Here is a 25,903-nt window from a genome sequence, read left to right on the forward strand (position 1 = left end):
CTGCCAATTAATCCCTGAGAAGTGAAGCTGGAAAATGTGTGCCACACACATGCAGGCAGTCACACGCGGATGCCTGGAAAAAAAAAAAAAAGAAAAGAAACCCAAAGGAGCCTGAGAGAAGCACGAGTTAAACAGCCCAGTGGAGCCATGAATGGTAGCTTAAGCGAGAGTGACGTCCAGCCACGAGCTGGCCTGAGCTCTGTGCAGCTCCCCTTTGGAGGCTCTGAAGAATCCTTTTCCATTCTGGCTTAATAGCTCAAGATTAATTGAAGTTCAAGAACTCGGTATTTCTGGTAGCCTTTATACTGAAATTTAAGATGGGTAATTTAACTTTGAATTGATTTTTTTTTCTTCAATTTGAGCTTTTAGTATGTGCATATTTTTATCTCAGCTGCACTTGGGTTTCCTGAATTACAGGCAAGATTACCAAGAGATATTCATTAGACAAATGTGTTTATTAACAACATAAAGATTGTTCTACTGAATGCCTGAAAAAAAATAGATCCAGTTATTAGAGAAGAAAAATCTTCAGGCAATTCCAAAGCATTAAGGGAAAAAAATCATCTTGTCTTTACAGACTTTTATATACCTGGGTTTGTAGTCTACTGAAATCCACTGCTTTTTTTTTTATGAGCAGTGCTTCAAGGTCAAAGTTAGCCCCGTTTCTGAATTTCAGGAGACGAAGAACCTGACTTGAAGTCTTTTCTGGGAAGACTTTGTGCTGCTTCAGCAGGACAGTTCTTTCGGACAGGCATCTGGAGGGCCCTTTTCCTTGCCTGGTCAAAGCCATCCCCGCGTCTCTGAGATGTTTTCTGGGGCCTGTTTGGTATTCAGGCTTCATCTCTCGGCAGCTGAAATCAGACACTGAGCATAGCCCAGTCTGCAGCTAATGCTGCTGGAGGAAGTACTGTCAACAATAAGTTGTACACATCTGAGACACGTCTATACGCGTGTATATATAGAAATAGATAATTGCACATTAATTAGATAGATTTGAAAAAACAGGGTTTGCAAGTTGACTCAGTTGCCAAGGTGATTTAACTAAATATACATTTATTCTCGTGGAAGACAGGGACATACTTGGTAGCTTTACAGACAGTTGGTTTTTTTTTTTTTTGGTGGTGTTTTTTTTTTTAATTATTATTATTATTATTATTTTTGTTATTATTTTTTCTTCTTGGATGAAGCTGCCCTAAGCAATGCACGTGTTCTGATAGATAAAAGCGTTCGGTAGGATTCCCTGACTTTGGTCAGACGTCAAGGTGCTATGCAGACCTACTTAATTTGCTTGGTTCCCCATGTTACTCCAGATACTGTATAGGGAATTGGTGCATTTCCATCACTTCACCAAGTTCCCTGCCTGCAGGGTCTTCTGGGCGAGATTAGCATGAAGTGGCAAAGTAACGACAGTCCTGGGCTCTGTTGGATAAATCAGATGGCCAACAGTAAGATTAAATGCTCTGGCAAAAGGCTTACCCCAAACTAAAGCGAAGCAGCAAGTGAGGGAATGGGCAGATTTTCGTACTCAGGACATCTTCCTACAGCTTGTATCGAAGCAATGACTTCAGTCCAAACTCTGACACCGTAATGTTTTCATTACTTGTTAAGCAGAGGTTCTTGAGTTGGCCTCCGGTGTTCCCAAGTGCAGGCACAGCTGTGAAGAGGAGACAGCATCAGCCTGATGGAAATTCAGAGGCAGAATTTCACAGGCAGAAGAGTCAGCCAGGTAGCAAATGGGGACAGCTGAGACACCGCTGCTTTCAGCCTCCTCCTCTATTAAGGTTAAAGGATTTTTATGCCACCCTGGGGCTTAAATGTAAAAAAATATACATTCAGACCACAGCACACCAATGGACTGTCATTAGAACATATATATATATATTTTTTTATGTTGGAAAATGTCTGACCAGCACCCGTTTGGCTCCTCAGTCCTGCCAGAGCAATGTAAAGCACTTGTACTTGTGATTGATTTGAGCCCTACACCCTGGGCCGAGGTGCATTTTTAGACCAAGCGGAGAAACCATGTGTTTTAGCTACCTAGAGAGGATCTTACACGGAGTATTTCCTGACCTCCCTAGCTGGCACTACAGCTATTTTGTGACTCTTTCATACTCTGCCTTTTTCTGTAGCTTGTAACTTTCCTATGCAGATGGCAAACGTCAGAAAATCTCAGCAGTCCTTGCTGGACTGGCCAGGGAGAGTTGAAGTTTGTTGATCACCCAGTAAGAAGATCAGTCGTGTCCTGGATTTTGCTCTGGGGCAAAAGGAGCGAGCACACCAAGTGAATTACTGGATGATTTATTTATTTGCAATTCTGCGATAGAATCTTTTATCTTCATAAATCTCGCGTTAGGAAGATACAGCTGTGCCTGCTGGTGACATTTTTGTCTATATAAAAATCAGCACGTGAAGTCTGCGCAGGGAGCAAACCTTCATGTTCCACCCCAGCTGCATTCGGTATCTCGAGTTAACCAGCACTGTCCAGTGTTTAATTACATACCAAGACAGATCTGCATATTTCCTCTGCGTTGCTAGATGCAAAGGCTGAGATTCGGCTTCAGGCTTGGGGCTGGCATTTAGCAGGGGATGCTGCGTGTGCCAGGGTTTGTGATGGTCGGGTGCCCCACACTAACAAGGAGCCAGCAAGGGGAGCCAAAACGTGCATAATGGGGCTGAAAACACACAATGCCAGGAGTGGAGGCCTGAGAGGGAGGTGGCCAGCAGAGCTAACTGTGAATATGGCCCTTTTTATTTTGTGGTTGTTTCACTGACGTGAAGGGTGCACAGTCCTTTCCTAGCAGCACGAGCTTACTCTGCGTCTTGACATCGCAGGGCCCTCTTTCAACCACAGCATCTCCTGGATGCTTGGGTGCTCATTGAGATTCCAGCTAAGTCATATTTTGCATCCTCAGATGGTCGTGATATTTTCTCATTTCATTGCACTCCGTGCTAAGCTTATCGTGTACTCCTTTCTGTCCACGTTAGCGCGGTGTTGATAGTATTTTAAATTGAATTCTGGACCTTTGGTCTGAAATTGGGAGACACGGACCAGATCAAAAAGGGTTTGCTGACATAAAAGCGTGCCTACACAATCTCTACCTGACAGCAGCCCATCCTTTGGTGGTACATACTGATCAGCTCTGACGTTTCCAATGGCTTCATTTGTCTACGACAATTTTCTTAGCTAAAGTTTGAGTAGTAGGACCGCTGACCTCAGCTGACCCTCGTTTCTTCATGCTGGAGACCTTCTACTCAATGGGAGGTCACTGTAGATGAGACTGATGAAATTTTAGTAGATAATCATTAACTTTTGGGGATTATGATAAAATTGCTGGTTTCCTTTGTCCTCTGAATGGTGAAAATCAAAATGGTGAAAATCAAAATGGTGAAGATGCATCAGTTTGTTGAGTGGTGCCAAACTTCATAAACAGGATTTAAGATCCTTAGCAGCTTCAGAGCGTAATGCCAGGTATCTGCTCCTCTCCTGATCTCTTCCTTTTTCCCAGCTGCCCCTTCTAAAGAAGCCTGCTGGCAAACGAGGCAGGTCAGCATGGATGAAGACCATGCAGCTGGTTGCACCACCTGAAGGTTTGTCCAACCAGCTTACCATCTCTGCAACCCCAGGGCATGTTGCTCCTTGCTTTCCTAATTGCCGGTTTGATCAAAACCTGACCTGCTGTTTCAAATATGATTTCTCTCACTGAACAGTTCAGGCCGTCTCACTGTTCTTGTGCACATGTCTGGTATAGGCCTTGAATAGCAAAAATATATGGCTGTAATTCGTGACGCCGCGAATTTCTGCAGACCTGAGCTGCCCAGGCACTTTGGCTGTTTAGAGATGTTCCAGTTCCCAACTTACCATCTCCTTGTGGAGGAGACGATATTCCCAGTGGAGCTGGTAGGACATTTTGGTCTCTGGAGTTAAATCCCAGGACCGTCATTTCTAGTGACAGCATCGCTGAGCTCAGTGATGATTTTTTTTTTTTTTTTTTTTGAGACCCTCAGCATCTGTTATCATGGTATTCATGGTATTTTCAGTTTTGTTTAAAAATACAGAAGTCTTCTTGCATTTCTAAGTGGAAAAAATGCTTTAAAATACAGTTCACAAAGATCTGGGACATGGTGAAGAAAAGCCTAGATACATAATAATTCTTGTTTCTTGTGAGTTTTATTTGCATTTTGCTTAAAAGTCCTAGGATATAATCTTAGAATAATCTTAAAATTTAGGGGGTGGCTCTCCAGACTTTTATGTCAGAGGTTAACAGTGAAATGTCTTAAAACACCAGCTTTTCAGCAATGTCATTTCAAGCTCCTGATAAACCTAGGCATTAGGCTTTTTCTTTTTCTTTATTTTTTCCTTTTTTTTTTTTTTTTCTTTTCTGTTTGTCCCGGGAGCTCTAAGCTTGTTCCAGTCATTTGTAACCTTTGCAGTCAGCGTGACTGAGGTACCCAGGGAAAACCTGCTTCCCTGCTCATCCAGCTCATAAAGCAGAAGATGTAGGCATCTACCCTCAATAGCACAGGTATTTTGTTCCCCTCTGGTTTTTCTTGTGATCGCTCCTTTCTCCTGATCTCATCCCTTAATAAAATCTCCTGGTATTTTAAACCTCTGCTTGTCCTGAGCAAAAAGCCACCTTTGCATCAAGTAATGGACACTTTGCAATCCGGCCTCTCATCTACATGAAACGAATTGGAGATTTTTGGCTAGCTTCTTGAGAATTAAAAGCTTCCTGATTGTAGTGATCTGGGATTGAATGCCAGGATCTCCAACCTTCAGTGAAGGCAAGCAAGTCTTGTGCTGTGCATAGATGTGTCAGGTGTTTCTTTGGTTTGTTTAGGGATTTTTTTCCCCCACTATTTTCTGTCCATTTTTGCCTTGGTTTGAATTTCCTGGAAATAACAACAGCGTGATTCCTCAAATCCAGTAACTTGAGCAGAAAACCCTTAAATCATCCCTGGAGGGATGGACAATGGAAGATTGAGCTCCCACACAAAGAAATCTCCTGTGAGAAGGAGCTTTATGTGTACATTGTGTACACATAATTCTTGCTCTAGTAGCCACTGAGTGAGCCATTTAGCCACTGCTACTTAAAACCAAATCTATTGTGACTATCAGAGCTGGAATGGCCAATATTATTGAGAGTGGGTTTTTATTCCCACATCATTGGGACAGCTATTCAGAAATACTGGCATTTCTTCTTTGCTCAGGTCAGGAGAGGGTGAGGAAAGAGCTTCGTGTCACTGACAGCTGCCAGTTTGGCCAGGGAATTGAAGCTTCCATTTGTCAGTTCTTTGATCAGAAGACTGTTCAAGAGACACAAATGCAAGGTCAAAGGTGAGGCTGTTAGAGGAAATTTAGCTTGAGATAGTGGTCAGCACCAGCATATGGGCATGTAAATCTATCCATTCATTAAAGCAACCAAGGGGTTGTACCCCTAAGATAATTTAAAAGTATATATCATTTTTTCTCGCTGTTGGGTGGTGTTTCAGAGGTGATGGAGTATATGACTAAGGACAAATTGACTGTTGCATATTCAGAACTAAAGTTCTCTATTAATTTTTAAGGAGCATCTTTCACAGCAAAGACTAGGAGCCTAAGGCAGAAGGAGCTGAAAGAGTCTTCATATGGGCTGAAACTCACCATCTTTTGGGTGTACTCCTCAGACTCCATCACCTCATTTTCAGTCATGCTGTATTTTTCCTGTAATCCTTCTTTGGGCCAGACAGGTGCATCAGAAACCATGTAGCATGGCTCTTCCCCCTCCGTGTGCACAGAGAGATCAATGGATCAGGAAATTTGGCAGCCTCAAGACTCTTGTCCCAGTGAAAGTACCACGGAGCAGTGCCCTTGTAGATCCAGTTACTGCCTGTGAAGAGGACAGACATCCAGCATGGCTCATACAGTGTGAAGGAAGCTCGGGCTGGAATTAGTATGTATTATTCAACAAGTACCAATCAAGATTGTTTTATTTGAGGAAATGTGCAGAATTGTAATCAAAACTGTCATCCAGAGGCCTTACAGTAACATTGTGGGAACTAAGAAAAGAATAATCTAGAGACCTGGATGAAATGAGTTAGGGTTTGCATTTAAAATACAGAATACCTACTAGTAATACATATATAGAGAGAGATGTATATTTTTGACCTTGTACGAAACATCTTGCTTGTAGAATGATGTTGAATATATGGACCTCTGCTCTGCACAGAGCTATATTGGTGGGTTTGTGCACTTTGTGACCCATTGCAAACTCCTCGGTCCCTGGCCGTCTGGAAGGAAGCAAGTGCAGGATGGCAGGAACAGATGGTGAAACCTCCCGTGTCATTGCTGGCTTTGTGAGGCAATGGAAAGGGACGTAATGATGTTTATGGGGTCCACAGTGGGCTTCACCAAAATTCTTACACCACAAACTTTACATTTACTTGAACATATAAATCAGCAACTCTGCTGCACAGGTCTTTTAAAATAACTTCTAAAAATTATTTTTAAAATCGGTCACATTGACCGTGGTTTCCTTTAGCAGAGTTGACAGCAGGTGAGAAAAGTGGAAAGAGAAATAAAAATCAACGTGCTTTGATAGCTGGCTAGAAAAACTGTGCAGAAGCTCCCAAATAGCAAGTTAGAAGTCAAATTGCAAAGCTCTGTTATACGCAAAGGTGAAAAGAGTGCAAAAAAAGTGCAGCCCCAAGTTGTCTGTGCAAGACGCTTTCAGGCTGCTTGGCCCTGCTTCACCTTAGAGGACTAGAGATTTCCAGAGTTCCCAGTTGAGGCAATATAAAAAGATGCTCTTTTACTGACTGTGACAGCAGCACGCTTAATCTTTGCTATAAAGTGGTAAGAGTGCTCCCAGGATTTGACCATCAAAAATTGTATTCAAAATTGTCACTGATGCGGAAAGGTTACAGATATATTCACAGCTAGGGACCAGGCTTAAAAATGCTTAGATTTCATTTTCTTTGGGCTGAGGAAGGGGGAGATGATTCCTGATGATTACTGAAAAAACCTCAGTGAGGCTTTCTTTGGGCAGTTGTTCCAGCTGCTTGCGTGTTACTGGCATTTGAGATAAACTCAGGCCTAAAAGCTCTGCTTCCTCCACTGTCACCATCTACCTGCAAAATCTATCAACTGGTAGCCAGAAAGGCCGTACACCGCTGATATTTGCAAGTTAGAGAAGCCCTTGTATTCAGATCCTCGTTCTGTGTGTGACATCTCGACTGGGGAGCTGCAAATGATTTTTGAGACCTTCCTCTTCCTCTTGTGGGTTTGTCCATCCACCCAGGTTAAAGAGCAGTGCCACAAAGGTAGGCGATCTCTTCTTCCGCTTCTCTAAAATGGGACTGAAAACCTCGCTTTTTTAGAAGGTTTTTGATTGAGAGAGAAAACATGAAAACAGAGAGGAAGTCTGTCAGAGTTGGATCAATTTGCCCAAACAGCTCAGTTTTTCAGCTGACAGCATTTTAGCACTCAGAGGGGAGTTGTCAAAATCTCTCTACAGGCAGACATGTCCTTCATGCTGAGCCATACCTTATATTATCTCGAAAAGAAAAGAAAAGAAAAGAAAAGAAAAGAAAAGAAAAGAAAAGAAAAGAAAAGAAAAGAAAAGAAAAGAAAAGAAAAGAAAAGAAAAGAAAAGAAAAGAAAAGAAAAGAAAAGAAAAGAAAAGAAAAGAAATCAGGTGGATTAGATTACTGTTGTTTCAATTCACAGAGAAAACATCCACCCTCCTTTCATTTCTTTACCAAATAACCTCGTATTGATCTCTCTTACTGTCTGATCACTTGCTCTAGGGTTAAGTATATCCCCTCTTGCAGGAACTTTTTGCACCTTAGCTTAGCTCAAGCTTGGCAATAAGCTGGCAACAGAGGCAGGCAGGCTGTGCTGCTCATCTCAAAGCTTCTGTAGGAGATCAAAAGAAGTGATTAATGAAGTTAGGGTGCACGGACCCACTTGGAAAACAAATTACTCATCTTCTTGCACTTCTTTAATGATAGAGGTTGATAAAAATACCGTAATGAGGAAGACCCTTGTAACTCCTTATTGTCTGACAGTCCCATTTGGGCCACAGTCGCGATGCAGTACTGGTCACAGAAAGCGCGTCTGAAATCTGTGGAAGACAAGAGTTAAAGTTTGTGGTGTGTGGTTTGGTGGCAGTGGGGGATGCAGGTCATTAAGCAAGATGAGAGATTCCATGTAAGGAGCTGTGGTAGCAGGGCTGCATGTTTATATTGGTTCCTGGAGGCTGTAGGCATGAGTTCCTGGAGAGAGATTTGTCTGATGTAGAAGGTGAGCAAAAAGTAAGGGCTCGCCTCCTCAGGAGGTGACAGAGGGAGAGAGGATCACAGCAGAGGTATAGGCAGGATCAGGGAGGTATGACATGGGGATGGAGAGCATGCCGGCTATGCGAAGACATACAGACTGGAAAACAAAAGCATATTGGAGTGGACATCTGCTACAGGCTGTCACAAATGGAAGAAAGCAAGAGTGACAAATTCTTGGACTGCATCTCACACTGTTTGAAACCACAAGACACTTCAATTACCATCCCTGTGCTGGTGAGTCACATACCTACCTGTCTGCTTCAAATGTGTCTCCTACCATGTAATCCAGCATCTCAGCTGATTTCTCTGACAGCCTCCCCTGGATGCTTTGCCACGGAAATTCGAGCTCAACATAGCAAGAAGCGCTGCCTGATTTCTTCCCTTCCCCACTGCTCCCCTTCCTGCACTAACAACAGCTGCCCAGCTAACCGAAAGACAGGGCTGTGTCCCCAGCTCAATATGCAAGGAGTGAGCGTGCTGTAATGCAGGTGGCTTTCACGAGAACCTTTGACCTGGAGCTGTGAGATGTAGCTCTCTAAATTGTCCCGGCAGGTGGATTGAAAGCTGTCTGAAAGGTGGCAAAGAAAGGATGCAACTGGTGGGAGTCTCCTGGGGCGAGGGGAGAGCCTTGTGTGGGAACAGAGGGGCATCGAGACACAACGCTGCTGCTGTTCCCAGGTGTGGTTTTATGTTACACCGAGACTGAGAGCTGTCCCCGTCGCCCCCCCAGCCCTGGCTCTTTCATGTTTTATCGGATCTGGCGCTGCTGCCGTGGCAGACTGAATTGGTGGTGCTCATTGATCCAGCTGAAAACCAGTAATTACTGCTTTCGGTGGGTCGTTTTCCATCAGATCAGCTCTAGCTTGCTCGCTGCTTGCATTAGTTGCCAGATCTGCTGTGACAGGGGGGTGGTAATGCACGGCAGTGCCCTGAGAGAAGGGAGACCACTGTTAAATGTGGCTAGCTGTGATGCGAAGCTGCACCCTTGTTTAATAACGCCCAGCTCATGCAGGTGAGAGAGGGAAGAAATGCAAGCGTTATTGAGAGCACAGCAACAAAGTGCGGGGCTAAAGAAATACTGGTGGGGAAAAACAACAAGAAACGGGAGAAAATAAGGCAGAAACAGGCAGGAAGGCAGCAGAATCCCTCCCTCAAGAAAGGGAGAACAAAGATGTAATCATGACAGCAGGATCTGTAGATCGGTGTCTTGGAGGAAGCAGTGGGCAGCCTCGAGGAGGCACCTTTCAAAACAACATAAGGAACTATTTTGCCTCTGCAGGAGATGGACTGGATGGCTTTGGCTGGGTTTCCCCTCTTCCAAACTTCTCTGTCCCAAGTCTTTTCAGTCCCATCTGGGGCAGAATTTGCTGGACTTGGTCCACAGCCCACTAAGGCGGTTGAAAGCTTCCTGTTTGACTTTTGGGAAAGGAGAGGAATTTCGGACAGCAAGAGCTGGCACAGAGCTCTTCATATCAGATTAAATCTTTGAGAGGTGGCCAAGAAAACCTCCTGGGGCTTCGCTGTGTTTGCCACTGCTAAAGCCGCTCCGGACAGTCCTTGCTTATGGACATCAATCGTCTCCTCCAGGGCTCTGAGCACTGCATTGCTCCAAAGCCCTCAGTCTCGTCTGCACTCCCCCCTCCCCGGTTTCCAGTGCAGGTGAGTGGTAAATCATGTTTCATAGCACGATGAACACATCTGGGAGGAGAAGGGTAATATGATGTGTCATCTTTCTTTCAGCCTGCTGGGCAAGCTTTTGGGGAGCACGTCTTAGAAAATGCACAGCCCTGCAGGTCAGCTCCCTGCCCCAGGCTCTGGGGAAAGCCAGACCTGGAGAGGGCCTTCCTCCACGTTCTTCTGTATGTGGGAAGACAGGAATTATTTAACATTATTGAATTATAATACGTGAAATATTTCCTGACTTTTTTTCCTCTTCCTCTGTCATATACCAGATTCTTATACTGCAGAGTAAATTCTGGGTCGTTTGCTGGAGTCTACGCAGCATCCCTGGAGTCTAGGCCCTCCTACAGCCAATGTTTTAAGCCTCTAACTGAGGGGTGAGATTCATCTAAACACAGAACACAAATTGCAGTGTTTGCACGGCATAGGGAAGAATCTCAGTATGACCTGAAGAAGCTTCCTTACCTCTGACTTCAGATGGGGCTTGAGTTTCGGAGTCCCAAAAGCTCATTTGAAAGTGTGCAGCTGCCACTACTGAAAAGTCTACAGTTGCTTCAGCTGCTGTAACAGTCAGGCTTTAATCCATTACTCTGGCATTATTCTTGTCCTTATCTTTGTATGTAGTTCAAATCTAAGTTGCAAAGCATTCCTAGAAATTTGGCTAGCATAGATCCTCCTGTGTAATGGCTGTCAAAAGAGGAACAGTTTGGTCATCAAAAAATGCTGTTTTGATTTCCTTTCCCCCATGGTTAAGGGTGTTGTTTATTGTGACAGATTCAAAACAGGAATAGTACATTCTTGGAAAAGATTAGCCCATTTTATCATGCTTTCCACTCACACAAATATGTTGTCAGGCGCTGTTTGTGGATTTGCATTCACTTTAAAACATGAGATGCATGTATAGCAGGGACTTAGCCAAACGTCTTCCCAACTCACTCCTCTCTCCCTGCCTTTTTTATCAAGGTTTCTTCCTTAACTCCAAGGTGTTTTTTTGTTTGTTTGTTTGTTTGTTTTTTGCATTTAACAGCCCTGTGGCTGTGCTTGCAGGTTCCTCTGGTTGGTACTGGGGAACCCAGCCACAGCTTCCTACAGGGAGATGAGAACCGACCTTCTCCTCTTCTGCAAACTGATTCCTCATGGGTTTTCCTGTCTTTGGAAGGCAGAGCAGTGAAATTCATGTATCAAAGCAGATTTCATGTGCCCAAACAGGCTGCCCACCCTACGACCATGGTGCCATGGAACCCATCCTCCTCGTTTCAGAGCTGCTTCTAGCAGTCCTGCCCTTCCCACAGGCATTGCACCTGGACACAGCTTTGCTCACGGATACCATACTTTTCCCTTTGCAGTTGCTTTAAGCTTGCAATCACTCCTAGTATGAAATAAAAGAGGTAAAATGGCAAATGAGCAGAGCTAAGGTACTCAGAGAGCACTCTTTGGAAAAGAAGTTTTCTTGTATTCGGAAGTGTGCAAGGCTTCAAGGGGAGGACGAAGAAATAATCCTGGGAGAGAGAGAAGAAGAGGGAGTAGATGAGTTACAACAACCTTAAGGATTTAAAAGGGCAATGAAAGATGAAAGAGAGATGTACAGATGAAAGAGAGCAACCCCATAAAAGTCCGTGAATAAATGAAGCGGTGGACAGAATCAGTGCTAACTCTGACATTTCTGAGGTAGGGAATGGCTTTATAAAAGCTTTATTTAAAAAGAAAGCTTTTAATGCAAAATGGAAAAGGGTGGGCAGTGAAGAAATGATGTTTTGCAAAGATAGTCATTGATGAAAGGCAGTAAAAAGGCTGCTGGGAGAAGCCTGAATATATGCAGAGTAATAGGTCTGAATGAAATTTGTTTAATGGCATGTCAGAAGAGTTTGTTAGCAAACCTACCAGCTCTTTAATTTCTCTTTCCATATGTTTTTATATATGCATACATATTATGCAGTTCAAAAAGACCCATGACTGGAGAAAAAATGACAAGAAAAATGTACTAATTTTGGAAATTAAAGAGAACGAGAGTGATGATCCTGGAAATTGCAATCCAACAAAGTGAATGTAGTCTTCATCTAGATTATAAATTAAATTTAAAAAAAAAATCCTGTTAACCGAGGATTACAGAAATGTGGTCAAAAAGTGATGTTGTTTTTTACAGATCAGATCAATCACACCAGACAAACTAGATTGCTTTTGAAAATGGAAATGTTCAACTGGAGGGGGAGAGGAGCAGAGGGAAAGGAGGGAGCTGTAGCATGTAAATTAAACTTTATATGTAATGATTTTATTAAAATTGCTGGTGTCTTTTCTGAGACTTTTTCTTAGAATATGTATGTTAAGTGGTGTGTGCCCATCCCATTATTATAAAAAAAAAAATGAGGAGAAGAACTGAAATCAAAGTCTCAGGAATCGATGTGCAGTTTCACGGTTATTAACTTACTCGTTAGTGGATGGATAAACAGAATGAAGAGTTCAGTCCACAGAGGTGGCTGTATTCAGAGGTGCTGAAAGCAAGGGGCATAGGAGAGGCAGTGCAAGGGAGCAGTGAGTTGTGAGAGGTACAGGCACAACATTAAATGATCTGGGTGAAATGCTAGCTAGACTGTCTAAGAAGGATCTCAAGAACAGAAGGGAGTCAGTGGAAGGAGAAAATATACCAAAAGAGGATGGAAAATGGGTAGAAAAACAAGCAAGTGATACAGTCTGACATGACAGCAAAGAAATGTGTTGCAGTGATCTCCCCTGGATGGGGACAGTAGAGATAACATTGAGATAACCAGGCACTGGAAACTTGGAATAGGGTCAGAAGGGAGTTCTGCACTGTTACATGCTACAAGTGGTGGCTATGTTTCCAAAAACAACCAGGGGGAAGAGTTTTTAATAGATAAATGGATGAGACTGCTCTATTGCTATTTTATTTTTTTTTTAGTTCATGCATTTGCAGATTTTCTTTTGTAATTTTGTCACAAAAATCTGTAGGCTAAATTATTTAAGGCCAGATTTTTGAAGATGTGTCAATGTTTATTTTGTGTCTGTAAGCATTCAGATCCCTTAAAAAAAATCCCTCAAGCCATGCATGCTATTCTGTTTCCCACAGTCCTCACAAAATGCCATCTTTTTTCTTGTAAGTTACTGGCTTTTTAAGATGTGCTGCATCTCTCATGTATAAGACCTGAAAAGCCAGGTGCTCCTTCTAATCCGCAAACATCTCCTCTGTTTCTTTTTCCTGAGGGAGGCCATGGCACCAGGTGGACTTTCCAGGCCATGTCTGTACTTCTGTAGCACAAGTCCTGTGAGGAGCAGCTGAGGGAGCTGGGGGTGTTTAGTCTGGAGAAGAGGAGGCTCAGGGGAGACCTCATTGCTCTCTACAGATACCTGAAATTTCAGAAGGTGTGGGGAGCTGGGTGTCAGCCTCTTCTCCCAGATAACTAGTGATAGAAATAGAGGGAATGGCCTCAAGTTGCACCAGGGGAGGTTCAGGTTGGAAATGAGGAGACATTTCTTCTCAGAAAGAGCAGTCAGGCACTGGGACGGGTTGCCCAGGGAGGTGGTGGAGTCACCGTCCCTGGGGGTGTTCAAGAAGAGGTTGGATGTGGTGCTTGAGGACATGGTTTAGTGGGTGATGTTGGTGGTAGGGTGATGGTTGGACCAGATGATCTTGGAGATCTTTTCCAAGCTTTTATGATTCTATGATTCTTTCCCAAAACTGAAGCTACCAAACATCCCATTGCCACAGCACGTGCATTTGGCCTGCCTGCTGTGGTTGCTCCCTATCTTTGCTGAGGGAGGCAGTGTGGGTGGAAAGAAGGGAGGCAGGGCGTTTGTGGCTGCCCACGTCAAATTCGGTATTTGCTCTGCGTTGCCTGAGGGTCTGTGCCGCAGTGGGAGGGAGCGGAGCCGGGGTTTGCTGACTGACTTGACGTGCGGGTGAGAGCACGAAGCTGCTGGCAAAGAAGGTGGTTGTGATGTTTATGCAGCACTGGCCAGGCTTGAATCCTTACAGCATGATATACAGAAAAAAAGAGAAAAAAAAAAAAAAAAAAAAAAAAACAGCAGACAGGGACTGAACCGTTGTAGCACTGAGCCCTCAGTGCCCGCCTTCCTGAGGAGGCCGCCGCCATGGCGGTGGCTGGGCCTTGCGAGCAAGAGGAGTGAGGGAAGCGGAGCCCGACTGAAGTGATTAGATACAAAATTGGCAACTTCATCACGCATTACTTTGATGATTACATTTGATTGCTGTTTACTTTTTTACCTGAGAGCCGGCTGCAGAAACACCAGATGGTTATAGTCAGAGTGGGATTTGGAGAGGGCCGTGCAAGCTGTTATAATACAAGGCATGCCCAACTTTCCATCAGAAATGGAGACATCTTGACCTTTGGTATTTTGTTAGAAACAGGCTTTTTTTCTCCTTTTTTTTTTTTTTTTTTTTTTTTTTTTTTCTTAATGTCTAAAAAGTGGGTCACTTATTTAAAGAGGTGCAGTTATTTTTAGAGTGTTCTGTAAAATCTGGGGAGGGCCTGACGCCAGCCATTGCCTCTCCCACAGGGCTGGGTACCTGAACAACAGCCCAGTGTTGGTTAGCTTGTGGGCAGCATTTCACGCTCTTGAAGACTTGATCAAATAGGTTTGTGGAGGTGGAGCAATAGATGTGCAGGTGTACATCAAAGCTTGATACGCTGAGAGATGGTTACGTGGGCAATGGAGGCCCACGTCCCACCTCCCGGTGCTGTGAGGTTGGCAGCACAGACCAAACACGTGCAAACACCAGAAGGACTGGGGGATTTGGAGAGGGAGATGTTGAGAGTTTCTGCCTGCCTTCTCCCCCCCCACCTCTTTTAAAAAAAAAATAAAATATTTTCTCATTCCCCTTTCCAAGTGTTTGTGGTAGCTGGAACTGGAAAGGGGAGGTTGTCTGGGGTCACTCAGTCCTAAATCTGAGGCTTGAAGTAAGCACCTAGAACTGCTAAACTCATATGAAATGGACAGGGGTTGGCATCATTTGGCAAACCTGTCCTGTCAGTCTGTCTTGAGCTGCATCAGTGGTATCAGCCTCAAAATCTTGCACGGTTTCACTGGACAAAGTTGGGGGTTTTAACTGAGTCATTAACAAAACTTTTAATACTGCTAAAGCCAGAAGAACCATACTTTGATACTCAAGTTTGATTCCCTGACTCAGTTCCCTCTGTGTATTTGTGCAGTGATCCCATTGCTGGGGCTTCCTCCAGCCTACCTGCCTTGCCTCCCTTCCCTCCACCCACTCAGGTGTAGCTATTGCAAGTAATAGTGAAATCAAAGAAAAAATATATGTTTCTATTGATGAACAAGAAGGTTTGCAAAGGATCTTGAACCTGAGCATATAATTGTGGCCATAGATAACAGTGGAGAGCTTTTTTTTTCTCTTAGGGAAAAGCTATAATGAGTCTGAAGGGAAACTAAGTTGGCATTCATGCCCAGAAAATGAAGTACAGCAATTGTATGCATTGCTTTTTTATAGAGAGTATTAAAACCCAAAATTTGATTTATTAATATTGTGAGAAATATACAGTCTAACAGGAGTCAAGTTTGATATTTTTGGGATCAGAGTGTTTTTTATGAGCAGCAAGTAGATAAAAGCTTTCTGCAACTTGTTTCATTTATCACATGTAATCATTTGATGCTACTGCTTCCTCCATATTAGGTAAAAGCTTTTATAAAACATTCATAAACTTCCTTAGTTATTACTGAATCATAATGAATGTCTAAACTTACAGATGTTCTGTAGTCTTTTATACTGTGTGTGTATCTTTACTCCAGCCTAGCCCTCCAAACTTGCAGATTTATTCTTTTTTTTTTTTTCTTTTTTTTCTTTCTTTCTGTTTTGGATCACTAGCAATGTGCTAGAGATGTGCCCAAGGGGCAAAAAAGGGTACCAGTGTCCTGGGCTGCATTAGGCAGAGCATTGCCTGCAGATTAAGGGTGATGATCCTGTCCCTCTGCTCAGTATTGGTGAGGCTACACCTGGGTGCTGAGTCTCTTTCTGGGTTTAGCAGCAGAAGAGAGACAGGGAGGAGCAGCTGAGGGAACTGAGGTTGTTTAGTCTGGAGAAAAGGAGGCTCAGGGGAGACCTTATTGCTCTCTGCAACTACCTGAAAGGAAGGTGTGGGGAGCTGGGTGTCAGCCTCTTCTCACAGGTAACCAGTGATAGGACTAGAGGGAATGACCTCAAGTTGTGCCAGGGGAGGTTTAGGTTGGAAATGAGGAGACATTTCTGCTCAGAAAGAGCAGTCAGGCACTGGGATGGGTTGCCCAGGGAGGTGGTGGAGTCACTATCCCTGGGGGTATTAAAGAAGTTGGCCGTGGTGCTTAGCGATATGGTTTAGTGGGTGACATTGGGCGATAGTAGAGCGATGGTTGGACCAGATGATCTTGGAGGGCTTTTCCAACCATAATGATTCTGTGATTCTATGACTTACTGGAGCCAGTCCAGCAAAGGGCCACAGAGATGACTGAAGATCTGTGGGGAGAAGCTGAGAGAGCTGGAGCTGTTCTGCCTGGAGAAGACATGGTCCAGGGGAATGTTATCGATGTACATAAGTACATGATGGGAGTGGGGTGATAGGGAATAAAGAATACAAAACCATATTCTTCTCAGAGGCATCCAGTGACAGGAGAAGAAACAATGGGCACAAACTGTAATTTCCAGAAGTCCCTTCCAACCTCAGCTGTTTTGCATTTCGGTGGTATCTGTGATGCAGCAAATGGGGAGCCTGTCCCATAGTTAGAAGGGCACCAGTTCTGCTCATTGAGCAGCTTGGCGTGAGAGGAGACCATCTACCTATTTCCACTGCAGAACTGAGCAGCTATTAGATGATAACTTGCATTCAGTAATGACATCAAATGGATTTTTAACATGTAAACAAGAAGGGGAAACCAGAGTAACTCGTTATTAGATATGGGTTTGCCTGAAGCAGGTTTCCCATGTTAAAGCACTTAAAAGCAAAGACAGAATTTATGATGTGTCAGTAGATTTTAAACCTGAATAGCGTCCAGTTGTTGTAATGGCTACTAATAATGCAAATTATCTAAGTCAGGCTCAGTGTAAAGCAGTAAATATATCCCCTCCATTCAGACACACTTCTGTTGTGTTTTTTTTTTTCTCCCCTTTGCCATTAATATTTTATCCCCTTGAGGAGATGCTTTCAACATATTATGTGCACCAGCATACTGTGCTCGTGGTATTCCTGGATGTCATTACAAAGAAGCCTGAAGACTGTACCACTGCTCCACTGCCTGTGACGCTAGCTTGGAAATGGCTTGGAGCAACAACAGCAAGTGTCAACAGGGAGCCGTATTAATTATTTGGAATGTGCCTCATAAGAGGAATCAACTGCTTTTATTGCAGCACGAATATTACTTGAAACAGGAAGGTTACTCTAGCTGTTATCGTAATCTATGTGTCATTAACTTTCCGTGTTTAGAAAAAGAGATTAATAACCCTGTAAATCGTTACAGTAAATAGATGAATTACAACAACATGTTTTTATTATAAATAAAAGTTTCTTGATATAGTCACCTCCAAATTACTGGAGAAGAATTGGGTCTTTAGCAACTGGGAAACTGCACAGCAGTGTTGGGAACTGAAAAACTTCCACTCAGATGAAAGCAATGCCAAGCTCCACAAACCCGTACCTGCAGGTGGGACAAACAGATGCAGTTATACTTCATGCCATACGTCCTTCACGAATTGTTGCGATACAGAAGTATTTGCTTCCCTCTTAGAGTAAGATTAACAGATTGAATGGGCTTGAGTGAATTTGCTTGTCTTCTGTGGCATATGGCCTCTTAAGAGAACGCTGTGCAAAATGTACATGGTAGCGGTGAAGCAGGTATAACTTCAGTTCTGAATAGCTACCCGTATCTGCAAGGAAAAAGCAAAAGAAATGGGAGTGTTTTCAACTTTTGATCACAAAAAATGATCGTTTTCCACAAAATGGAAGTTCATCTTTGTTTTGAATGTCAACGAACATGAAAACCATGCATTGGAAAAACTACTTGCAAACCTATTCTGAGTCCCATGCCATAAAAATATTGTCTGTTGAATTATAGCCCTGGTAGACCTCTGCAGGAAACAGTGCCACTAAAACACTTATTTGTCCACAGGGCAGGCTCACCACGGGCAAGTTTCCTATATTGCCCCACCGATCCACCTCGATTCGGATCTGGAGCGACCGCCATCCAAGGGTGAGTCAGTGAAGCAGTCTCCATGCACATGCATTGCCAAAGAGCCATAGACACGAGCGTATTTCATTCATTTGTTCATAGAGCCTCCACGGCAAAGTTACCATGCTCCATCCAAGGACACTCTCGGGAACAAATTAATTCCTCTGGGACAGTTGTATGAGAGAAGACCATGTCCCATGTGCCGCATTATGTAGCTTTAAATATGCCATCTGTTTCACAAGCCACATTGCTCTCCTTTACTTCACTTCTGCAGGGAGATGTGTACTTTAGCTCCTGCCCTCTGCCTTTCTCATTTCCTTCCTAATGGTATTGCACAGGGAAAGGGGGCTGGTGGCAGGATGTAGAAAAGCAGATTTCAGCGACTGAAGGCACAAAAGGAGTTGTGCAGCGGTTTGGGTCTGGATTCAATCCACATTGACATTGCTTAAGGTTTTTTCTTGAGTTCGTAGAGACGTGTCCACTGCAGAGGTTGACTCCAGTTCTAAGTCACTTGATTGCCCTTGGGAGCAACGCTAGCAGCTAATATATGTGCATTGAATCCACAGAAGCCCTGCATAGGTGCCTCTGCTAAGTGGTGAAAATCAAGTGGTGTGAATGTGAGCCTTTGATCTCCCAGTCTGATCTGAAGGATCTTCAGCTGTCTGTGGAGTGATGAACCCTCAATGTTTGCCCCGTGGCCTGGGGAAAACGGGCTTGGACCCAGAGTATGCATTCATACTGCCACGTGAAGATGCACGTGGTGAGATTTCTTCATCAGCTCCACAAGTGTGTATGAATGTATGGTGCTGCAGTGGCAGGAGGGGTACAGATTTTGTAGTGGTGTTGCTATCATGCTCCTGCGCTGTAAAGCTGAGAGTAAGTTTGTGTGCATATATGTTTCTCTAAGTGCTTGTGGATGAAAAATACATGAATGCAAGATTAATCTGGGTAGAACCATGTGCTGGGTGGCAGAGCTTGGGCATGAGGTTGCCAGATTCACAGTCCTCTCTCCAAAGCTGGGCTTGTCACGATTGAGGCTGGTCATACACAATCTCCTGGCAGTCCACCACCTCCATTCAACTTGGGGTGAGTTACCCTGAGATTCAACATGTGCACTTGAGATTGTCAACTTCCAAGCCACTTGGAAAACCTCCGGGTTTGTGATAAAATTTGCTTTAAAAAATTTGCTTTAAATTTTTTAGCAGAGCACTTCAGTGACGCAGAGACAGGTGGGACATCCAGCACCTTCTCACTAAAAACTTTTTTGAGGTCGAATGTGATGATTCAGAGCTTACTTAGAATAGGTCAATGTAAATCTTTGCCGCGGGGTCTGAAGCAGTCTGTGAAAGACTCAAGGACGATGAAACAGCAGCAAAGATGATGCCGTGCCTTGCTTTCTCCAAGGTAAAAGAGCTAAAGACTAACAAAAATTTTTAGTAGCCTGCCGTTCACAAGGGCATAGCTACCTCTGTGAGATGGATGCTCCTGCCACCAGGAACAGGGCAAAGTGTGTCAGGCAGAACAGTTGCAGCACTTGAAGAGAAGGTGAAATAGAGTTTATTCAACATAAATGGCTGCATTAGCTGCTTTCAGTGGGGCATCCCCCACTCCAGCTGAGACATCTTAAAGAAAGGACTGCTTAGAGTGGAAGGAGTGGTATTACTGCTGCCACATACTGGAAGAAGGACTTGAATCCCTTGTATAGTTTAACAGGAGAAGGCCAGGGAGGCAGCCGGCTCTGAAGACATCAATCCATTAGCTGGTGACTGTGGGGAGTCTTAAAAATGTGGTAATTGGTACTGTCTCCCAGGGAAGAGCAAGGCTTTCTTTTGGCCCAGGGGCATGTGCATCTCTTTATGCATCTGCTGACTCATTTCCAGCCTCAGCACCCCAAATCTACTAGGGTGTACTAAAAATCATGATTATTTTTTTTTCTAAGTGTATGAAGGTTATGAAGGTTATAAGATTTTTTGTTTGCTTGTTTGGCTACATTTCCTGACACCATGGAACACACACTCAGGTTATGTTCTAGGCCTTATCTCATAACCACGAGGGCTATTTTAAACAGAGAGGGCAAAAAACACCTCTATTCTGAAGCTATTGTTGATTCACCACAGTTCCAGTAGCTGGTACTTTAAAAAAAAAAAAAAAAAAAGTGAGTTTATGCCAATAATCATTCTCATGCCCTTCATTTCCCTTCCATGTGCCCCCTAGCACTGACTGAACACCGTGTACAGGTCAGTGTTGCACTTACAGTGGCAGAAAGAAGAAAGGTGGTAGCCACCTTAAAGTTTTAATTGTAATAAATGGAAATGAAGCCAGGGTAGGGTTATAAAAACATCTTTCCTTCCTGTATTAAAAATGATACAGATTTAGTGCTGCCGTGGGTCTGTGCAGCTGCAATTCTCAGCTGGCAGATTTATTTGTAACTGCTTCTTCCTTCTCCTTTTTAAAAATTTTATCACTGGTGACATTTACCCACATTGTTTATGCATGCAGTGCATTTTTACCTGCCTTTCAGAGTCCTGATGCTAGTTCTGAATAGAGTATAAACTCCAGTAGTTTACTAGTACATTAGTGTCATCATACATTACAGGGTAATTACTCTGAGCCACTGCTCTGTATAGTACTGCAGTAATGACACCGTAAATCACTTAATAGAAATAAGGTGCTGAATCAGCGCTTGAAGCAAGACACTGACTTCTCCCCACCCCCTTTTTAATTTGAGGGTGTTTTAAAATTAATTCTATTATGCGAAGCACTGTTCGCCATTATTTTTACGGCTCCTCTCCTTCTGATGATCCAGATGCGGTGCCGTTATTTTTGCACAACTGTTTACACCATCTGCATGCAGAATGATTGCAGGGGTAGCCAAGACCTTGGGCCACTGGAAATAGGTAAAATGCTGTGACATTGCTGAGGCTACCGTTGTGTCTTCAGCTTCATCACGTGTGGTCCTGAAGATACTGCAAGCCGGGACTGTTGGCTGGATGCTGAGGCTAATGCAGAAAGAGGAGAAATCTATTTACCTTAAGCTCTATTTCGTGTCCTCCACGAGTAGTTATTAGCTGTCAGTATTTCAGGAGCCTCTTGCTTTCACTCGGGCAGCCCTGTTGTACTGAGCCATAGAAGTGAATCACTGGTCTGTCGTGGCAAACCAGTCAAACTTTTCTTGTACCCACCAGTTGTGTTCTCCTAGGCTGAGGATTGAACCTGCATTTAACTATGGATCGCTGGTTGCTGACAATAGCAAGGAATTTCAGAGATAAATGCTAATTCTGACACTCTGGCTTAGAAAGGAATTTTATGGAATTATCATACACAGCAATAAATTATATTTAGAGTTTGGACTCAATTTCTGCCAGGTACTAAAATACAGCGAATAGAGTGAATTAAACTTACTGAATCTACACACTAAAACTATTTATAAAGCTTTATAGAAGCAGATTTTAGTGTACGTGTGGAATCATATTAAACATGAAATATGTGCCTGGCTTTTACAGCTAGGCAGTCCAGGAAGCTCTCCTACCCTGTTGAGCTAGCATTTTGTAATGGTTTCCTTCAAAGTCGAATCTCAGGAGACAGAGTTGTCTTGGAGATTGATATACTTGAAGTCAGTGTCTGTCCAAAATATGAAATTATAAGCAAAACCATTTATTGGTCCCCAGTTCTACAAATACATAGCAAATTCGGGAGAGAGGTTCTCACCTTTCCGTGAATATTTCTCAAGTGAAGAAGTTGTTCTGGCCCCAGTACAGGCTTGGTTTTTTCTCCTCTAAACTTCGGTTGTGTGGTTCAGCCTCCTTAGATGCAGAATCGCTTCCTTTAGGGAATCCTATAGGGCATGGAGTCAGGGAGACAAACAGAAGTTTTGCTACTTCTTCTGTCTTTCCTCTCCAACTCAGTGGTGTGCCCCTTCATGCATTTTTCCTTCAAAAACTGGGCCCACCCTGTCATTTATCTTTGCGTTTGCAAAGTCTGAAGAATTATCAACTGTTCCTGAACATCAGAAGCATTGCAAAATCTTATTACAAAAACTAGATGAGGTTTTTGAATGCACGCATTCTGGGTCTTTTTCTTCTTCTTTCTTCTTCCTCCCAGAGGTCCCATGGAGGGTCGATGGCTTTGCAGATGATCTGGGAGGATCTGACAGCCGGTTCCCAGCAGGGCTTACTGCGCAGCCTGGTCTTCCTTCCCAGACCCAGGGAAAGGGGGATCAGGGCAGTGAGGCCCAATGGTGCTTCCTGGATGAATTCGAGCTGACACACGGAGTCACGCATCCCATGCTTGCACGGCCCTGAAACACCCATCCCTCTGCCTTCCTTCCCTGGTGACAGAGCTGTGAGAGAGTTGTGTTGTTTGGTGGCCCTGCTCTGAGCTAATGGTGGCCAGATACCTCCCAATTCCAGGCTTTTTCATCGTTGGCTTGAGTCCCCCTGATTTACGTAGCTTGGGAATCCTTTACAGTGCCTCTCTGGTTTTCCATGAGGTCTCACTTCTGCTTACCTTGCTCCTTCTCTTTGCTTTTGCTCAGCCTTTTCTCCAGCCATGGCTGCTCTTAGGACTTCTCCTTCACAGCTGCGTTGTGCCCACTGGAGAATCTCATTCCCCCCAAACTGCAGCAAGCAGCTAGCAAGGAAAACACGGTGTTTTTTCATCGACGCTGTCCCACGTGGCTTTTTAGGCAAGTAGGGTGTATGAGGCATAGAGGTAACTGGTGTTTCACCAACTGAATGAGAGGCAGCCGTTCACAGTAAGCTCACTGTAAACCTACTGTCAGTGGAAAGGTTTTGCAACAACCAGATGTGCAGTCAGTTTTCAGTTGCCTTACCTTGAACGCATCTGTACAGATCCACTTGTTGACTCCTCTGCTGTTTCTTTTTCATTTGAACTTGGCTTTTTGTCATGATGGGCTGCTCATTCAAAGCCTCCACGCTGGAGATGAGTCTTCAAACAACTTAGTGTGGAGACTGAGGGGTTTTTTTTGGGGGGGGTAGTGTGGTAGGTGCAGCCACAGGGATGCGGCTGCCAGGTATGGAGCCTGTTTGAGTTGTGAATGTGATGGACTGTGAGCTCTGATAGAAGTTTGTGATGTTTTTCCCAGTCTCAGCCACAGCTCTTCAAAAATCTGTCCTCACGGTTCAGATCTGCGCTGAAATGTTCATCTTTGTGGAACACACTGATTTCCCTGAAGCAGCCAGCTGCTTTGAACACGGGCCATGCTCAGCATTTATTAATTCCTCATTTAGATAGCATGAACGAGGATAGCTAGCATCCTAACCAGGGTAGCCAGAGCTCCTGGAAACCTTGCAGCAAGCCTGCAATCCTCCTGTCCGCTTGCTATGATCAGCAAGGTCCGCTGTACGTCCTGTAGCTATCCATAGTCAGAAAGAGTTAATTGAATGCCTTTCGCCGATTCCTTTTTTTTACTGTGGTGTTGAACTGTTGCTCTTACTTCTTTGGAATGTGTGTTTTCATTGCAGAGGGGCACCTCAGGGCATTGCTGTTTATTTATAAGATAACAGCATTTTCTCTAGCAGTAAACCGGAGCAAACAAAGTCTCTCAAGGAGGAGTGCTAAATCCTGTATGCTGGTGGGAACTGTTCAAAGTGTTTACCACTTGAAAATATTTAAGGAATCGAGGGGAAGAAAGAGTCTGACTGATGTTTAACACCTTTTCCATTATTCCTACAAATCTTAAGAAAGAAAGAAAAAAAAAAAAAAAAGCATTATAACTTGCTTTTTTACCTTTTTTTTCTTTAAAGTGTTTTTCTATGGAAATCAGCACAGGCAGTCATTTAAAGATGCCTTGAAATTTTGTTATTTTTTTAGGCTGTTTTAAGCTACGGTACACTCTGATGTGTTCAAAGTGGACAGAGATGTCCACCCGGGAGATTCTTTTGACAGAGGGCTTCATTTTCCCTTGTACTGAGTTGTGCCAGTTGCCATCAGCAGGGGAAGTTTTCCCCCATCCGACAGTGGCAACAGCTGGAAAGCAGAGACAGCTACGGCAGCACACCCTCAAGCATCACTAATCCAAAGTGAATGTCCTATTACCAGCTTGAAAAAAAGCCGTGGAACTAATTCGATGTGGAAACGAACACAGCGCTGCGTACAGCATGAGACTCTTCTCAAACTTCTTCTTTTTTTTTTTTTTTTCCCTTTTCTGCCAGACTAATTTTTGGCTACACTTCTCTTTCTGAAATATTTATAGGGCAAATAACTGTTTTAAATGAGCAGATGGGGGAGACATAAGACAAGCTGTTAAATTAATAAACATGTGTGGTGCTTTATCAGTAAGGGAGCCCATTTTGGCATTTCTTCTGGATGATTTGTATGGCCTATCACCATTGCACCTGGTGCAGGGACAAGAAATGGGCACTTAATAACCAAACAATGTGCAAACTCCTTCCATTATAACTTCATTATGTCAGATATAATCGTCTATAACTAGATGTCAAATACATAATTTATGTCCAGCTCCCCTGTGGAATAGTGGCCATATGAATGAATGGCCCCATTAATGGGAAGGAGCTTTTACCGTAACTTTTCCCCTCCTGGTACATGGTCCGTTTTGTCATCTGGTATTAATTCTGGATCATTTCAGGCCTGTAGAAAAATGCCTGTTATATTTATATTTGTGTAATGGGAGAGGAGGGCAAATAAATCATACAAGAGATCAAATTTCAGGTCCACTGATTACCGAAGCCATACGGATGTTTAAAAGGGAGCGGTATCGGTCTGTAGCAGTTTGATTGAGAGGCGTAACTGGCCTTCACGTTGCCCATTCAGAGAAGTTTAAGAGGCATACGATGTGAGATAGCACTTCTTAGGGGAACTCTCCAACACAAAGGACATAACCCCTGGAAAGCAGGGCAACCACACTGTTGGCATCGTTTTCAATATCTTGCTTCTTGCGTCATGTGCTGCCTATTTGCAGAAGTGCTTCATGGCTTATACAATGAAATATTTCATCATAACTTGAAAAACTAAGGTGGGGCATATGAGGATGATGTTTTATTTTAAAGGAGTCCTTCAGAAACATGGGTCTGCATTAGAGTGGGACATAAGATCCCAGCTGTTGTTTGGGGCAAGACCTGTGGATGTTCACAAATAGGTACAAATTCAAAGGGTCAGGTAGACACAGGTCCCATTGCAGAATTACTTTTATGCGTTTTTATGTTTTTTTTTTTTTTTTTTAATATATGGCTTGGTTTGGGTGGTGGAGAACTCTGGTGGAGAACAAATTGATACTCTAAATCTAGGAGGACAGTTAGTTAGCAGTCGAGGTAGGAAGCCACCTCTCGTAGCAATGTTGATGTAGTTACTTAATGAGAAAATGGGTTTTATTCTATTGCAGCTACAGAGGTAGTGTTTGTTTTATTCTTCATCAGGTATAACTTTGGATGAAAAATGATCCAGTTAACACCATTTATAATAGCAGATGACTTCTTCATGTCTGATAGAGGTTTCCATTGACAGCACAAAATGATTTTTAGACTAGATAATGAATGGTATGTTTACCTAACAAAAAATTAATGCTTCCCAGACTTATAACTTGGATTTGTGAGTGGCATGTATGATAAAATATTTGCAGCGGTGGAATATTGCATTACATCTATAGCATCTTCTACTGGCAAAAATTTTTCTTTATATTTTTCTTTTTCTGTGATTGTTATTTTAGAGTTTTTATGTCATCAACAAAAGCTGCTAGAAAATTCAC

The 25,903-nt window shown here is 43.4% G+C and overlaps 1 protein-coding gene across 17 annotated transcripts in view; it reads left to right on the forward strand.

Annotated features, from left to right (window-relative positions):
* ADGRL3 (adhesion G protein-coupled receptor L3) overlaps positions 1 to 25,903 on the forward strand; it is a gene marked incomplete at both ends in the record, with an annotated part of 315,376 nt that overhangs the window by 162,359 nt on the left and 127,114 nt on the right. For all 17 annotated transcript variants that reach the window (XM_084285913.1, XM_084285908.1, XM_084285910.1 and 14 more), the window contains one exon: positions 18,121 to 18,201. In XM_084285913.1, the coding sequence (XP_084142039.1) occupies positions 18,121 to 18,201 (81 nt within the window). The remainder of the gene's footprint in view (positions 1 to 18,120; positions 18,202 to 25,903) is intronic.

The sequence above is a fragment of the Netta rufina genome (genome assembly GCF_964035555.1).
Source record: "Netta rufina genome assembly, chromosome: 4".
Lineage (NCBI taxonomy): Eukaryota > Metazoa > Chordata > Aves > Anseriformes > Anatidae > Netta > Netta rufina.